The 17,413-nt window shown below is 46.2% G+C and overlaps 1 protein-coding gene across 1 annotated transcript; it reads left to right on the plus strand.

Annotated features, from left to right (window-relative positions):
• The first annotated feature begins 4,468 nt into the window (after window positions 1-4,468).
• Window positions 4,469-17,019, plus strand: LOC116490923 (carnosine N-methyltransferase 2). Its single transcript, XM_032190554.1, has 9 exons — window positions 4,469-4,531; window positions 5,059-5,258; window positions 7,325-7,386; window positions 8,870-9,008; window positions 10,784-10,836; window positions 13,889-13,996; window positions 14,110-14,240; window positions 14,834-14,927; window positions 15,931-17,019. Exons 2-9 carry the CDS (start codon window positions 5,233-5,235, stop codon window positions 16,284-16,286), a joined length of 969 nt encoding a protein of 322 aa, XP_032046445.1. The 5' UTR covers window positions 4,469-4,531; window positions 5,059-5,232; the 3' UTR covers window positions 16,287-17,019.
• The last annotated feature ends 394 nt before the right edge of the window (window positions 17,020-17,413 follow it).

Consider the following 17,413-nt stretch of genomic DNA (forward strand, 5'->3'; position numbering starts at 1 on the left):
CCCAGCAATCAATTTTTAGCAGCTCATGGAGAAGCGATTTGAAACACAAAGCAGTTTCCTCTCCTTCTGCCCCCCAGTTCTGAAATCGTGGCTTGCTCTGAACTGATGGCTTTATCTGCGTGCTTTAGGCAAGAAGGATAAGGTAAGAAGGCAAGAAGGTAAGAAGGACAGTTCGTCACTTAAATATGTGAATGCTTCTCCCGGTCTTCTAGATTTATCATTCTGATACAAGATTATTTTGCTTTTAGGGTACTTACCAAAGCCTTGTCTCTCAGACTCCCTGTCGGAGCTGATTTTTCAGCCCGAGGCACTCTGACTCCCCTTCCCCTTCCCCTACTCACCAGCTGCTGAAAGCTTTCACGAAATTGCCTTTAAATGAACCTGTGCCTGGACTTCTTTCAAAGCATCCGGGTGGTTCCTGAGGTCCCTTCCAACACGAGCTTTTCTATGGTCCCAGGATACTACGAGTCATCTTTAGGGTGCCCCATCATATCCCAGTGGCTGGAAATTTACCATTAAAAACATGCTAGGAGAGCTTTTTGCCATTCACCTGACTCTGGGAGCTGGGGATTAACGAGAGCTCCAACATCCCAATGCCAGGTGCTCGGTGCAGCAGCCCAAGGCCAGGGCTGGTGCATGTAGGGGCCCTCGTGCACTGCGTGTCCCCGTATCCCAAATGTGCCCTACAGACCAGGGCTGACCCTGCCTGTGCCGCTGCCAAACCAGTCTTCCTGACCGTGTTTCTTTTCTTATTCATAGGGCAAACGCCAGTCTCACAGGAGGAGGAAAAAATTGCCTGGAGATTTGACTGCTGAGCCTGAGGAAAATCTCCTGACTTTTTTTTTCCATGGTAAATGTTCCGAACTATGGCCATTTTCAGAGATTTCCTCTTTCCTGACAACCCCTTTTTTCCCCCACTGTGGTCAATATAAAGCACTTTTCCTTTCCACAGCCTATAAAAGAAGGCTAATCCGCAAACTGAAAGCCAAGTCCTCTGCCCTTCCCGGTGCTGAGCCGTGACGCAGAGAAAAAAACTCTGCCAGCAGTAATCACGTCGTAACTGCTGCCTGAGGCCTGCTTTACACAGGATGGGAAGTCAGCAAGTGATATGTTTCCAAATGACCTCTGTCAGTGCCTAAGAAGAAAAAAGCAAAGCCCACAGCAGCCCGTGTTACTGGGAAAGGCCGCCTCAAGCACTACCAAAAAGAGCTGAGGGGAAAAAGAAGAGCAGAAAAGTGTCCTTGCACCACCATCTAGTGGCTGCAGGTCGCTCTTGTTCGGCAAAATAAATCCATAAGACCCTTCGTGAGGACATTTTCTCCCCTGCTTCTTAATGCCTTGCAGCCTGCCAAACGATGCAGCACATTGCTGTACCTGTATCAGAAATGCTGGGCTGAGACAAGGCTCCGAGATGCGTTGTATTTCTGTGATACAGCAATAAAAGCTCCAACTTCCCATAAATGTACTGTATTTTCAGGCTCTCTTGAACCAGAAACCCTGCTCAAGGAGCGTTTCTCAAGGCTCAGTCTCCACAGCCTTACCTTTTGCACAGCTGACTTTGAAGCAGGGCCAAGAGCTCTTCCATGGGCAAGTCTTTACACATCCGTACACTGGTGTTTCAAAACGCCCTGCTTTGGGGCACCGTGTGTCAAATATGTTGAATCCTGCCGATGAAGTGTTGTGGGCAGCCCCTTCCCCAGTCTCCAGCTGCTCCAGGCTGGCAGCAGCACAAGTACAGCCGTGGAAAATTGAAATTATGAGCATATTTTCCCCGTTGAAGACCTGTGAGCTACTGAGGGTAAAAGGCACACTTCACCATGACCGTCTCTGCTCTCAGAGATATATTTTTTAAACGTTTTATGGTCTGTAGAGCAAAAGCTGGTCTTCACCTTGAATCAAATATCCTTTTTGGAGGTGGTCACATTAGACACCCCCTCTGCCCTTGCCTTAGCTCTATAATTACATTTACATGAGATATGACCTCTAGTCAAATAGTCTGAAAAAAGGTTTTTTAAAAGCTCTGGAAGAACTGCACCAGCAGCCAGACTTTAATGAAAAGACAGGACGGGCTCTGTTAGAAAAAAATTGATCTCCAGACCTAGAAGCTTCAGTTTTTTGGGGAGATAGATTGAAATGAAACGCCACTGGGGCAGGCGCTTCTCCGAAGTAAGCCCCAGGGGCTGCCTGCAGAACGGATGGGTTTGTTTTCCTCCAGAAAAGAGGAAAAGTGGGAAGAGTGGCCTGAGGCTCGCTCTGCAAAAGCCAGGGCAGGCACAAGGGTGTCTCCTCTTCCCGTCCAGCATGGGCACATGCTGCTGGTCTCCCAGTATGATGATCCCTGCCTCTTCTGTAAGCATCACACGGGTGGTTACCACTGCGGTGCAGGGACCAGGACATGCTGCTGCCATGCATTAAAATATGTAATGGGGATTTACCCCATACAGGTGTTTTTCCATGCAAATGAAAGAAGCATTGTAAACTGAGAAAATGTTTTTAATATCCAGATCAACCAACAGAGGCGCTGAGATGTGTTTGTGTTTCCTTGAACGAAGAAAATACTGAAACTAAAATCTAACTGTGGTCCTAATCGAGGTTTAAATCCAGTTTGGGTAGCTCCCAAAAATACAGGTTTTAACTCAGACAGAACCTGATGGGTTCTTGCTCAAGCTCAGGGCTCTGTACTGCCCCAAGGGCCCAGGTGGATTATGATAACTGCCTCTTACAACCGGTACTTATTTTGCTTTTTTCAGTGCTTATCAGAAGTCATACTCTTTTCCCCATAGGAAAAAAAACTGCACATGCATATACTGAATTTTAAACTCCAAGATTTGATTCTACCTGGAATCTGCTAAATATTTAATAGGATTAGTGCAAAATAAAACTTATTCCATAACGAGAAATCTTGTTATTAGCTACAGAATTGCTAGGTATCTTACTCTGCACCAGATCTTGCGTAATGTAGAATAATGTGTGCACCTTCACTTAGGTACAAAAACTGATGGGTTTACCTTAGAAATTTTGTCTAGAAAACAGAAAGTATCTACCTGATGAAAACACTTCCATTAAAAACAAAACAAAACAAAACAAAAAAACTGCTAAGGAAGAAAAGAGCTCTGCTTATAATAAAATAAAAGCTGCATTTACATGGACCTTAATCAATTGTTCCAAACTGAGTTAAGAGATTTTTAAAAATAGGCTAAAAATACCACGAGGAGCTCTGTAAAAATGCTGAGAGCCTTCCTGACATTCATCATCCTAAAAGCTGATCGCTGCCAAATGTTAGAAGATAAATTCATTGAAATTCCAGGTACTCACCAAAGTGAAATTGGCCAGGTTATGATTTATTCTTTTTTAAATCCTCACAGTTCTAAACAATAACAGCAACAGCAGAATATCAAAAAATCCCTGGTGGAAATGTTTGGGAAGCAAGAGGGCATAGAAAACTGGGATTTAAAAAAGGATTTTTATTTTATTTTATTTTATTTTATTTTATTTTATTTTATTTTATTTTATTTTATTTTATTTTATTTTATTTTATTTTATTTATTTTTATTTTTATTTTTTCTGGGTAGAGCTGTTGCCCAGCACATTTTCTATGGAGCGGTGCAATCCAGGTGTATGTGCTTGACCTGGGTTGGGACAAAGCACAGATTACCTAAACCCTATTTTCTATCATCAGTCAGTCCCAAACTGAATCCACAAGCTGCAAGGGCATCGGGAGCAGGCACATGAGGCAGATGTGCCCAAACCATGCTCCCTGCATCCCCAGCTGCCTGTCCCATCGCATCCCAGTTGAATCTGAAGCTGCAGCTTGGAGGTGGGGTGAGTCCCCAGTGCATCCCACCTCAGGCCAGTGGCTCAACAAGCCATACCGTGAGCCCAAACTCAGCCTGGGTGACATGCCATGGCAAACCGATCAGGGATTTCCAAGTAACCAGACGCGCTTATTTGGAGGCACAGGTCTGAGGCTTGTCTCTCCACAGGCTGATGGAGAAGGGGACACTGAGGGGGCATGGCACACTGTGGGTGATATCAAATCCTAAGGAACAGTGGCTGAACTATTCCTGCAGGGCCAGCAGCTCCCACACTGGCTGCAGCCTGTAGGGAAACAGTGCCCCTTTTTTTTTTTGCCAGCAGGCTGCCCTTAGCTTTAGTCATTATCCCCCTGCAACCCTCAGAGCCCAAACCCCAACCTTTCTACTTGCACGAAACACACAGTTCAGCACGGATTTAGCCAGGAGCTTGCCAAAACACCCAAAAGCACAGCGTGCCAAGGGTCCAGCCCCCAAAGCTGTGGCTCCTCTGAGGGCTGGCGGTGCAGCAGGGCTGTGCACAAGGCGCCCTTGTCCCCTGTGCCGTGGAACAAAGGCCGCTGCTGTGCGCTAATGCCGGCGGCTTGGCGGCGGGCAGGGGGGTGATGGGGCGGGCACGGGGTGGATTAGCCTCCAGTGATCCCACACGGAGCTTTCTGAGCACCCTGCAGCTCCCAGACGCTGGAGGTTTCTCCACAGTTCCCTGTTGCTCCGGGAAGGTAAGGCTGCGGGGTGCCCGGCCTGCTGAGTGCAGCACCTCGGGGCGGGGCAGGCAGGGCTTTTGGGGTGAACGCTGACAAAGCGAGCAGGATTTATGTGCCTTCTGCCACTAGCTCAGGGAAAGGGTCTTGTGGTTTAGCAAGACCCCCTGGCCACCCAGCATCCCCTCCCCATGCCCCCATGATCCTGTTCCTGCCCTGTGTCCCCTCTCTGGGGATGTTGGTTGGAGGCACGGTAGGGCTGGGGCAGCCAGCACGAAGGAGAGGCAGAGTTCAAAGCAAATTAAAAAGTGCATAAAATAGCCCCTGGGTCTGCTTGGTAGAGGCTGATGTCCCCTCAGCCACTTCCGCCGGAGTTGTAAAGGCCTCAATCTGTCCCTTTTTTCCCCCCTTAAAAACAGCACTGCTCCTTGCCAAAGCGTTTCCCCTGTCATCCCCTGTGAGGGAGGATGGCACTGGGGACGTCACCGCTCGCACGGGGCTCGGGTTTCCCGTTTTCACTCGAGTGACACTGTCTGTCCTGACAGGTGCCGGCAAGAGGCCACCGCCAGCGTCCCCGCAGGCTGAGTGAGCGGCTGGTGCAGAGCAGGACGCCGGTGGCAATGCTCACCTAGGGTACCCGAATCCAGGCACCCACACACGGTGCTGCCACCACACACACGCAGCCAGGTGGAGGAGAGACCCCAACTCCAGCCCCAGCCATGGAGCCGGCCCCCGAGATGAAGAGGTATGTGGGTTTGGGAAGGGCGTCCCCGTGCAACATGGGGACGTGTGTGATTTGGGAATGAAAGCACGTGTGCTCATGTCCTGGGAGGGATGGGGGCTTTGTGGAGAGATTCTCTGTGTTTAGTGGTGATGGAATTAGAGAGATGCTGGGCTTGTGGTTTGGGGTTTCAGTCAGCCTCCAGGGAGGCAGGAGCAGGAGGCTCCTTGTGCCTCTGCCCACGCTGCTGCCAGAGGGAGCCTTTGGCTGCCGTGCTCAGTGCTCCTGGTAGGTTTCGGAGTCCTGGACTAGCTGTGGGATGGGCAGCTCCAGCCCAAATTGTTACAGTCAAGTCTATTTTTAATCTGTATGTCCAGAGAATGGAGAATGTCCATTTATCCCCAGTGATAAGTAAGGCTTTTCCACCTTACCAGCAACAAGAATTAAGCAGTTTTAGAAACCCTGCCCGGGGAGAAACACCGAAAACCTCAGTGGAAGAATTAACTTGGCATCATCCTTGGTGAATACTTGTGCTGCACAGTCTGTCCAGGCCACCTGGCAGGTCTCCTGGGATGGCTGGAAACATTTGACCGGTCAGAAATGGAGTACGTGTCCCCGGACCATCTCTGTGCAGGGGGTACCATGCCACCTCTCAGCATTTTAGTGGGAGATTTATTCTGAAAACCATCTTGCTCGGTTCAGCCAGCAGAGAGGGCAAAAGAGTCCTCTCTTTTGACAGGCAGAGACGGATGAGGTCAGAGGGTTGAGTGGAAATTTGAGGGACTGGCCTGCAGCCAAGCTGGAGCTCATGGAGGGAGGCTGAGTTCAGGCTCATTACTGCTGAACTTTTGCAAGGCCTTTTCTGGGAGATTTGAGATCAAGATGGTAGAACCGAGACCCTTGATCTGCCTCTCGGGAGTCAAGGGAGCTCTTTCTACAGGATTTTGGCCATGATCTCCTGTAACGGACTGTTCTTGAAGGACTCTGGCACTGTCCCAGCATCTCCGAGTATTCTGGGACACCTTAGTCTCTTCTTCATTCACCAAAGCAGTGCATTATTTGCACACGTGCCCATTTCCATGCTACTTGCTATCACAGTCATTGTATATTTGTGGTTCAAAGCCTCCACTATAAGACTCCCATTTTTCTTTTCCACCTCCTGGCTTGTTTCCTATTCATGTGAGAGCTTTTCCCTGGCAGAGGGTAGTTGAGGGCTGCTTACCGCTTTTGCAGACTGTTTGTCATGAAGCATTTTGTAACGACAAAGCTTTGGGAGCAGCAATATGGCTAAACTGAGGTTATACAGGAATATCACTCCTAAGTAGAAGATGACTTTGCATAGGTAGCTTCATGCTAAAACTTTCTTTGTAGAAACGAGGTCTTCAATTTCGTTTCATACCTTCCTGAAATGGTGTCTCATCCCTATTTCATAGATGTGGCACATTATCATAGGAAAATGAAGATGTGACTTCATTGCTGGAAATCTTCACACGCACAAAAAATAAACAAAAACCTATATTAAGAATGAAAACAATACCTGAATGAAAATAGTAATGGTACAATGACTTCTTTGCCTTTTTCTCTTTGAATCCTATGTCTTCTAATATTCACCCAAGTAACATTTGCATCCAGGGAAAACTGAGGTTAAAAAACAAAAGCAAAACAAACACTGAAACATTGGGCCAATCAATGCACTTCAGATGCTGAAGCTCACTATAGCCTTTTCCTAATTTCACTGTTATTTCTTCTACTCCATTCATGATTAAAGGCTTCACAGAGTGTGTAATATCAGTTAATCTAATGCCTTCCACCGTATTGACTGGTTAATGATTCTTCAGAGGGAGAAAAAGCTTCCACGGCACATCTCAGACAAGCAGTGGTGCAGGTGGCCACTCCATCGGTGACACTTCTGGGTGATCAGCTAACCAAGAAGTTCTGACTTTATTGTAGTAAAAGAACACAGACACTATTGATTATTGAGCAAGGACAATTTGTCCTGGAGTATCTTCCTTTTGTTCTGCATTTTCAATGCAGCTTCATAAAAGCGTACAGGTTCTTCAAATAACTGAAGTGCTATACTTTCCTTACAGGAATAGGTTCCCCAGCATGAACTTTGAAGCAGAGATTCTGGCAGCTCCACACGATAATTCAGGTATTTGGGAGAAAAATCAAAAACCGAAAAGGAGATGAAAGTAACCTACCCACTCCACTTGCTATCACTACAAATATATCTTGTTTTGGAAACAGAGTTGGAAGTTGTTAAAAAAACAAACAAGCAAACAAAAAAACAGGATACTGCACTGAATACAGTTCAGGGGATGTCCGATATACACTAGGGTATAGTTCAAAGTGCTGAGGTTAGATATTGATACCTTTTCCTCCAATAGGGCTAGACATTGGATCACCATTCATACCTTGCAGAAAAACAGCAGTCAGGGACACTGGTTTTGGAAAAAGCATTGGCGTCCAGTTAAGATTGCACAGTCCTGCATGACAGATACAAAGTCTTTTTATCAGTAGCAACTAAAAGCATAATTTCAACAAGCAACTCCTCAAAAGGCAAAAATAAGGATGAAGATGCTCTGCTGAATCCCGTCCTGGCCTTCATTCTCATTTTGTTTAGGAGGAAAAGCTGGTGTTTTTTTTTTTTTTTTTTTTTTTTTTTTTGTCTTTCTTTCTGAACACTACATTTTTAATGCCAATCTCAGATGTTGAGGCTGGCACTAGCACTGCATCCCTACTGCAGTCTTCTGTCTGCAATAGTCCCCACAGACAGTAGTCAGCTGAATGGCGAATTCTGGTGAGCCTCAAGTCGTAGTCTTAGCATTGCTCCTCAGACCCAAGCAGCTGGCCCTGGCAGGAGCACTGTTGTTAGGATGAGACTGCAAGAAATTGTGTTTTTGCAATAATTGCCTCCATCTTCTTGAGTTGCCCTGGGCCTTTGTTCAGAGCTGCAAATCTTAGTCTTGGTGGCCTGCACTTGAGCATGAACCCATTCAGCTGAAATGCTGCCATCTGCCCTCATGGCCACGAGCTGAAACTTCCAGCAGGGAATTCACTTACCCGGCAGAGCACGGCTGTCCCACGCCAACGAGAGTTGGAAATGAGGCGCACGGCATTAACTATTTTTGCTTCAGCTGCAGGTGTGCGTTTTTTGTGTTGCATCACCCCAATAGCAAGTGTGCCAGCAGCTGGCGGTTTCATTTACGCTGTCCAGCATGTGCAAGAGCCACAGCCCTTCCAGGTCTGGACTTGCTGAGCAATTGCCTTCTCATTCTTTGCCTTTAGTACTTCAGCCACTTCCCTTTCTGCAAATCGAGTCGTATCCAGCTAAGCATCTTCAGGAAATAATGGGGCCATTTTCCTCAGGGCAACCTGCGGTACTGATGGTGACTTAACAAATATACTGGTGTCAAGGGGCATCAAAGAATATTTATCACACCTTTAGTGTCAACAGACAGAAAGTTTTCACGTGAGCCCACTTGCGTGGATGGCTCCTGGGCTCTGTGTCCTCCCGAATCTCTGGCTTCTGTTGGGTTGGGCTGGGTTTGGTTTGGTTTCTTCCACGAGGTAAGTGTTTCGATCCTTTATTTGCCTTGAAGTCACTTACATATAATTCATATTTGTTTCTCAAGAGCTATATGTGGTCCCCTCCATGAGAAGTCTCACGGCTGAGGAGTATGTGGAGGCCTTTAAGTCATTTTTGGATCATTCGACGGAGCACCAGTGCATGGATGAGTTCAACAAGGAAGAAATGCCTCGCATCATGGCAGGGTAAGGAGCACATCCACCGAAGTGTGAAAGCCATCTGTTATCTGGGGAGGGCAACCTGTGCATAAGGGTCAGCAAACATGTTCAAGGGTTTTCTGGGGCGTGAATGAACTTTCAACGCTTTTCAGTTTTAAGTCCCTTAATAGTGGTCTTTAGGATATTCAGTTTAATGTCTCAAGTATACACGTAATTTCAATTAATACATTGTGTTGCTTCTCAGCTTATGTTAGGGAAAGAATCAAGACCCTATTTTCATGTCCATCTGCTTTCATTAGCTGATTTTCAAAGGATTAACGATTTTTGGATTTTTTTTTCTCCCCCTCCTTTTTTTTTTTTTTCTTCAAAAGAAAGCTCCCTCTTGTGCTCTATGCCTGCTTTTGGGACTTCATCACACATCAGTCCAAACAGAAACACATCTCTAATTCTATTCTAGTGACTAATTCTTGCTTTTCTCAATCCCCTAAGACCTCCTTATTTCTATCCTAAGTCGATTTGCATTGCTTAAGTACCAAATGATAATCAGTTTTGTGAAGTACTGATGTAACATATTAAGCCTGTGTGACTGCAGATAGTTTCAGAACAGGCTAGATCCAAACCACAAGAAAAGTCTTTCAAGTCTGGATAATTTTTGGATGTTGTAGAAACTGTATTCTCCTTTGAGAAAATCACTTAGGCAGGTGACTTTAGATGCTTATATCTATATCTGTGTGTCTCTCTATCTATCTATCTAAAGTAATAGAAGCAATAATAGAGAAAGAAATTGTTAGGGGAAAATTTAAATGCAGCATTTCTTTATGTGAATTTTAACCAATACTGTTTGCTGGACCGATACAAAACATTGTAGTTTAGTAGCATTCTAATTTGGGGTTGGTCTGAGCTTCCATCTTCCACCTGTGACATCTTTAATCCTGGAACAATACACCTCAAGCCCTCACTAGAGCCAAGGCTCCCTGACTTGCTCACAGCCCCCAGGATTTCCTACTCTGTCCCCTCTTTTGAATCATTGCTGTGGTGTCTCTTGAGATTTCATACAGGAAACTCTGTCCCTCTGCACAGGCCTGAGGCAGAACAAGGCCACAAAGTACTTCCATGTAGAGCAGCAAGCAGCCTTGATCCCAGGAAGCTCATCCTCGAGCCAGGCTGTTATGAAATACACTGCCAACAACCTCATGATTTTTTATTTTTTATTTATTTTTTTATTTTTTATTTTTGGATCTGAAGTAGTTTTTCTAAGGTAAAAATTATTGAAGTTTCTGACCTTTGCTCCCAATTTCAAGCCACGGTGAATATTGAAAAGAGAATATTTACTGTCACACGGATAGCCCAACTTTTGATTTTTTTTTCTGAGCATTTATAGCCAAAGTCAGAAAACCTGACTTGTCTCCTGAGGACGAAGAGGTTTACCCCAGCTCACCTTGTCCCTACAGCCCTGGCCAAGCACAGCCTCACTCCCTGCAAAGGGAACCCCACACCCCAGGTTTTCTTGAGGTTGTTTTGCATGGTGCCAGCCACAGCTTGAAGAAAACTCTGGCAAGGGAACAGAAACACTATATCCTGCTGCCTACTGTACTTTTAAAATATGAGCCTGCTTACACAGGGCCAGATCCTGCCAAAAATAAGTTATAGTTGGGCTCCACAGGGATGCTCGAATTTTCATCTCAATTCATGTGGCACATGTCAGTAAAATTCCTGGGCCACCGTGGCATCCGGGATATTAGAATTAAAACACAGAGTTGTGTGACATAGTGTGGTTGAGTAACGTGTACTTATAATTTCAGCCTCGGCAATGGAAAATCCACGATAAATGTTCTGGGCGTGGGGAGCGGCACAGGTAAGGAGCTGAACAGCACAGCTGATGCTGGGGGGTGGGGGTCCCAAGGGGCAAGGGAAAGCTCTACCCAGGTTCTGGGCAATGGGGAGAATTACTCGAGCATTAATAACAGTATTTGTCATGGAAATACCTTCCTCTTGATGACTTTCTCCTGACTATATATATCTAAAAGCAAGGAGTCCTCCAGGTTAGGTAGGAGAGCACCTTCACACCTCATCGGAAGGAATTACAGACACTTGGGATTTGTTCCACCCAAAAGGTCATGCCTTAGAGTCTCCCCCCCAAAGGCACCTTCCCACATTGTGCATTGCCTTCAGGGTCTGCAGAGGTGAAAGCTGGGCTTTGTTTGGCTGCAGGTGGTGCTCAACCAGCAGAGATGAACGTGAGCTGGCCACAGCTGTTAGCAGGGGGCTTTGTCAGCTCCTTCAAGATGTGCTTTTGAGAAGTTATTATTGTTTTTATTTGGTAACAAGTGGCGTTTTACTGCAAATGGTATTTCCTCCACCTCCCCCAGAGAAGAAAAATCTTTTGGCAGAAATAACCTTAAAGCTGTTGTAAATGCATTTTTGGAGGGGAAAAAAAAAAAAAAGAAGAAGAAAAAAGCATGCAGCTTTGCTCCTAGGGAAACTGGGAGGAAATACAAAATAGAGAAAAGAAATAGCAGTTTAATTTGTCAGACTTTGAATTTGTTTTAAAGTATTTTCAACTGAATTATAAGTGTTAATACTTTCTATTGAAAGATTTTTTTCTCACTTGTTTTGATTGTTTTGCTGAGTAAGAGGAAAATAGCAGTGATTGTTTTCTCCAGCTGGGAATATGCTGGAACATATAAGAGAGTGAGGAGGAAGGAATCGTTCAGTTCTCAATTACACTCCGTTCTCATTAAGTAATGTAAAACCGACACTCTGTTTGACTCCAAGAAAGCACAAGGGAAACGGGAACCCTTTACACTGCCCTCATTTTTCCTTATTTCCTCTTCAGAAGAAGTTTCAATGGAAAGAAAAGCCCTAAGGCAGGCTGGCAGGGGCACAGGCTCGCACCCTGCAGCGTGCCGAGGCTGCCTGAGCTGAACTCGTGCGTGCTGCATGGGAGTGAGCCAGCGTGGCACCGAGCGAAAGGTCATGTGTGATCCCTGACCTTCTCGGGCTTGGACTCTGGTTTCACACGGCCAAAATCAGTTTAGTTGACTGAACTATTAATGGGGATAGTGACCCTCTCTGCATCCTAAAAGGCTGCTGCTTGATCCTGGCCACGCTTGCTCATTCAGCCCTTCTTCCCTCGGCTGTCAGCTCCCGGTGAGTGACTGGGTGGGACGTGGCTGCTGTGGGGCTGCACCCCCATTTCAGCAGTGCCCCGATGTGGTTTGTGCTGAAGGGTTGTTGCTCTCAGCTTCCCTGGTTTTCTGCAGGAGGCACGTGAGCCTGGGGATGGGGAAACCTGAGCAGCATCAAATGGTGAAGCCCCAGGGAACATCTTTGCATTTTATTGCACCTTCTGAGCCCTGTCTTTTCTTTTTTTTTTTTTTTTGTGGGGAGATCTTGGGAATGTCCTGTTTGACCTCACAGAGCATGTGAAATTGTTGTCTTACCCACAGACTTTCAAGGTGTCAGCATCTTTGCTTCAAATTCAAGCCAGCAGCTCCCACCTGCCTCCACCAACAAAAACATCCAACCTGTAGGAAGGTGGTGACCATGCAAAGAAAGAAAAGAAAAAAAAAAAGATTTTTATGTAACCATTCATTCAAGGAAGATCCTTGCAGCAAGTGGTTGAATCAATTTACAGTCCTAAAGGCCAGCTGGTAGTGCCTTGGGCTGGGGAGCATCAGCAATTAGCAGTTCCCAAATGTGAGCTCCCCACACAGAGCATTGCTGCCCTATGCCCTGGAGCCTCTGATGGTGGCAGAAGTGCATTTCAGCAGCAAAGGGGTATTTTAAAAGTGATTTTTTAAAAATGTTTTTGTTTTGTTTTGATTTTAACTCTGTAAAGTTCTGTAATCCAGTCTTTGAATTAGCAGGTGATAATGCCCTTGGCAGTATCATCAGCAAAAACACACAGTAAAACAGAGTTTCAGAGTAGGAACTCCTCTGTCCCAGCTCACCCGTAACACCAGTGCCAGCAACGAAACTGCCTTCAATGGATGCAGCCTCAGCCTCTTTCCTTGTGCCTCTGGCCAGCCCTGCACTGCCCCTGCCACGTGTCTCAGGGGTGCTGGGCACCTTTCTCCAATTTCAAAAGACACGTCCTTCCTTGGATGTCAGCGCAGTGCCAGCATGACTGGTATTTCCCTCCTTGAGTTCTGTTTAATGTAACACCTGTCAAAGATGACAGCTTTTCTCATAACATGTCCATCCACTAAAAGGCTAGAGAAGATGCAGTATCTCGTGTCAAGCCCTCTGTGTGTGACATTTTCGTGGGCAGGACTATTTTTAGGCTCCACCATCAGCTACAGGCAGGATCCTCGCAGAGATCCACTGAAGGCTGTCACCTCTGTTGTTTATTTCCATAGTCCCACACAAACCAGATGGACTTTGTACACTTGGTGCATCACAGCCTTTCTGATAGAGAGCAAGGGTGACCTGCATCACCTTGAAAGGGGCTGGGTATTTTCTAGGACAGAAAGACAGACTGAAGCTTGCTCCTCCTGAGCTCAGACTGTGACAGAGGAGCACCAACAGCTAAATATGCAGTGCCAAATCTCTCCCTGTCCCCATGCTAACTTTGTGTTTTTCTTGAAAACTAATGATTCCTGTTATTTTTTTAAACATTGATCTTTGATTATTTCAACCTGTTTCTCCCATGACCCAGAGTATTGCCATTAGTAGATTTCTGCTCAGTTGCTTATCTCTTCCTTGTTCTTAGTCTTATCTCTAAGTGTATGTTAACTCGAGCAGTTAGACATCGTGATAAGGCTGTTACTGTCTGAGATGCCACCATGCAAGGTAGAAAGTGTCTCACTTCTGCTTTGGGGATTTCCGAGCAGTAGGTGCACTGGCATCCTTTCATCACCATTCAGGTGTTGTTTTTAAATAATGAATTTGTGTTTATTGAATAGGTGAACAGGATTTGAAAATGCTCAGGATCCTGCAGGCTGCACATCCAGGGGTCCTTATTAACAACGAAATCGTAGAGCCCAACCCACAGCATGTGGCTGCTTACAAAGGTGAGGCTCTTTGGGTCACCTCCACAGCCTGGGGTACAGCCAGAACCGTTGATTTGTATGATGATTTGTTCTGCTGTTCTGTGATATTTTTTTTTCTTCTACTTTTTTAACAGAGCTAGTTAATCAAGCTCCAGATCTGCAGGGTGTCTCCTTTATTTGGCACCAGCTCACTTCCTCAGAGTATGAACAACAGGTGAAAGAGAAATGCATAAACAAGAAATTTGACTTCATACATATGATTCAGGTAAGGAAGTATTTTTTAATATAAAAGTATTACATTTCAGCACTACCTTCTGCTGGATGTTGGGGGGACTGGGGATGAACACAGCTCTCCAGCAAACAACAGCTTCTGCAGCAGCTGTACAAATATTAAACCTCATTCCTGATCCACCCAGGTTTTGGTCTCTGGTTTTCACTGGTTTAACTGTATGGTGGGTAGTAAAACAGGACTGTTGGACAGACACGTAAAACATCACACAGAGACCAACAATTATGCTTTGCCACTTCAAAAAGCTGGAGAGTTTTTTGACCTAATCAGAATAATTTGGATGGCATTGAATGGAAATATTAGTGAACATCTCTATCTGTATCTGCACTCTCACACAGGGGCCTCGGCCGTGGGAAGTCAGCAAAGATAGTGAAGAACTTGCCTAAAAAGTGATTAAAGGGATGCACACATCTTGCAGCCACAACACTGCTGGGCCTGAAGGGCGGCGCTGGGCGGGAAGCGACGGGGAAGTCGTGTAAAGCACCAGCTCTATAGAGAGGGCCTAAACCCTTGCAGGGCTCTTGCACCACACAGGAGGAGTAATGGCTGCATGCAACTCTCCCTTCCAGATGCTGTACCGTGTGGAAGATATTCCTAATACCATCAAGTTTTTCCACAGCTGCCTCGACCACCAGGGTAAACTCCTGATCATAATTTTGTCAGGTAAGAGGGGTGTCTCATTTTTTGGCATCATTGCTGGTATTTTGAAGGGCTGTGAAGTATGAGAGCTACTAGTAATTGCCTCAGGATTTCAGTAGCAGTAATTCCATCACAATTAAATGAAACAAACGTATCACATAGGGAGCATGCAACCATGGGCTTAGTCTCTTGGACCCCAATGTCTGATGAGACTACAGACATAACCTGCGTGCTCTTGCTTCCCTGCATGAAAAGTAGATGAATGACTACGTACCTTGTGGAAGCCTCCTGCTGTGAAATTACTGGCTAGAGAGAAGTGTGGCTACTCCTGGAGGAAAGCCAGTTCTTGTTTATGGTGAAATGAAATCCATGCAAAGACAGCCTGAGCTCTGGGGCACTTTGCACAGCAATGGCTAAAAACCCAGCAGGCTGAGCAAGGGGAGCTGCCCAGAGCTGTAGGGTTTGAAAAAGAGGCATTTATAAATTCATCATACTTATTTTTTTTTTTTAAAAAGTGTTTTTTCCACTGTGCCATTCATGAGTTCCCAGCTCATGGAATAGTGGACAAAACACACTTCCCCATGTTCAACATTAAACCTCCCTCCAGCACCGCTGGGACGCTGGTTTCTCTTGCTAGCTGGGACAGACTTTTTCAGGTATATGCTTTTGGATGTGCACTTAAAAATGAGGTTCAGTGCATAAAAATGCCTGTGCTATCAAAGGGGCACTTAGGGAGTAACGTGCATGTGCAGGCTCTGTGCCCTGATATAGTTGTGTGCACTCCTTGGTCCTTACAAACCCAATGCTGGTGATGGTCTCTTGGGAGTTTCTCCGAAACAGGAGAGTTTTGCAGGGGGTCATGTTTTTACCCATCTTTATGAGTGGACTCAAGTGAAGGGAAAGCCCTTCCACTGCTCCTGGCAAGGTCCATGCCAGCAGCGAGCATTTCAGCCCCATTCAGTCTCTGCACTGGCTGGTGCTGAGCTGCCTTGGTGTTGTAGGACTGACCTCTCCTCCTGCTCTGCAGACAGCAGCGGGTGGGCCAGCTTGTGGAAGAAGTACAGGCACTGCTTGCCTTCAACTGACAGTGGCCACTACATCACCTCTGACAGCATCACGGCTGTTTTGAGGAGGCTCGGCATCCAGTACCGTGTCCATGAGTTCCCATCGGGCTGGGATATCACCGAGTGCTTTGTCGAGGGGGACCCAGCCGGAGGCCAAATGATGGATTTCCTGACGGGGACGAAAAACTTCCTGGGCACGGCCCCGCCAGCTCTGCGGAGGCGTCTGCAAGAGGCTCTCTGCCAGCCCGAATGCAGCAGCAAGAAGGACGGGAGGGTCATTTTCTGCAACAACCTGAGTATGATCGTAGTTGAATCCTAGAGTCTGGACCAACTGCAGAGGCCAAGTCAGGGTGGTGTTTGGGTGAGGTGGTTGTAGGGGGGTGTGCAGGAAAGCGGGGCTCAGCCTCCTGCTCCCAGTCTGGAGCAGCCTGCGACATCAAGGATGAGCTCTTTGTCCCATTGAGGTCAACAGAGCCAAGATTTCCCCCTGGAAATCTAGTCCAACCTTAGGAGAACATGTTCCAGAAAGCAAAGAGCTGCATCTCACTAAAAGCCTGCATGGAAGGTGTTTTCTTTAATGGTATGCATCTTCTCTCAACTGGATCTCCAGTTTTCCATACAGACAGCATGTTTACATACCTAAAGGCATGTCCATGTGACTAGGTGCCAGGAGAAGGCTGCAGCCCCCATGCCAGCTGCATATGCACCCGTTTCTTCCAACTGCACCTGGACAAAACCACCAAGATGTCCCTGCTGCTTTGCCCCAAACATGTGCCTCAGTGCACCCTGACTGGAGCTGCTCGCTGCACTGCACTAGGCTATTACAAAATTGTTATTTTTTAAATCAGCATAGCTATTTACTACCCTGAACATCTCAGCATCTCGCCATATAGACACGTCTTAAAAAGTTTTCCACCTTTTTGTTTGGAGAATTTCTGGATTACAGGATAATACTTGCCCTGTGCCCTTTCAGGCAGGTATTAATTTTGTTACTTTCTTACTACTGTTTTTCTCCATGTAAAATAAAAGCCTCTTTAAACCAAAGAATGTCACATCTTGCTCTGTATATGTGGGCTTAGAGAAAATGAAGAGCAAAGAGGCTGTTTAGTTAAAATGGTACTTTGCTTTTTTTTTTTTTTATGGAAACACTAAGTGCTTCCGTAAGTGAGAAAGGTGACCCTGAGGATGTGGAAGAGCCGAGCTGAGCTGCAGCCACCTGGCTCTTGCCCTGCACTTACCCATATAGGTGACTGCAGCACAGCACCTACATTACTTAAATACAACGCATGGGCTTAAGATGGTCACACAGGTAAGTTGAGACTACTTCTGAACGGTTCTGAGCCTTTCAGAGGGCTGAAGGAGGTGCTGCCAGGGCAGCTGGATGGAAAGGGAGACCTCACCCTGCATTTTGGGCCATGGTGCTGGGCAGACTATGGGCTGAGCACA

The sequence above is a fragment of the Aythya fuligula genome, chromosome 6, assembly GCF_009819795.1.
Source record: "Aythya fuligula isolate bAytFul2 chromosome 6, bAytFul2.pri, whole genome shotgun sequence".
Lineage (NCBI taxonomy): Eukaryota > Metazoa > Chordata > Aves > Anseriformes > Anatidae > Aythya > Aythya fuligula.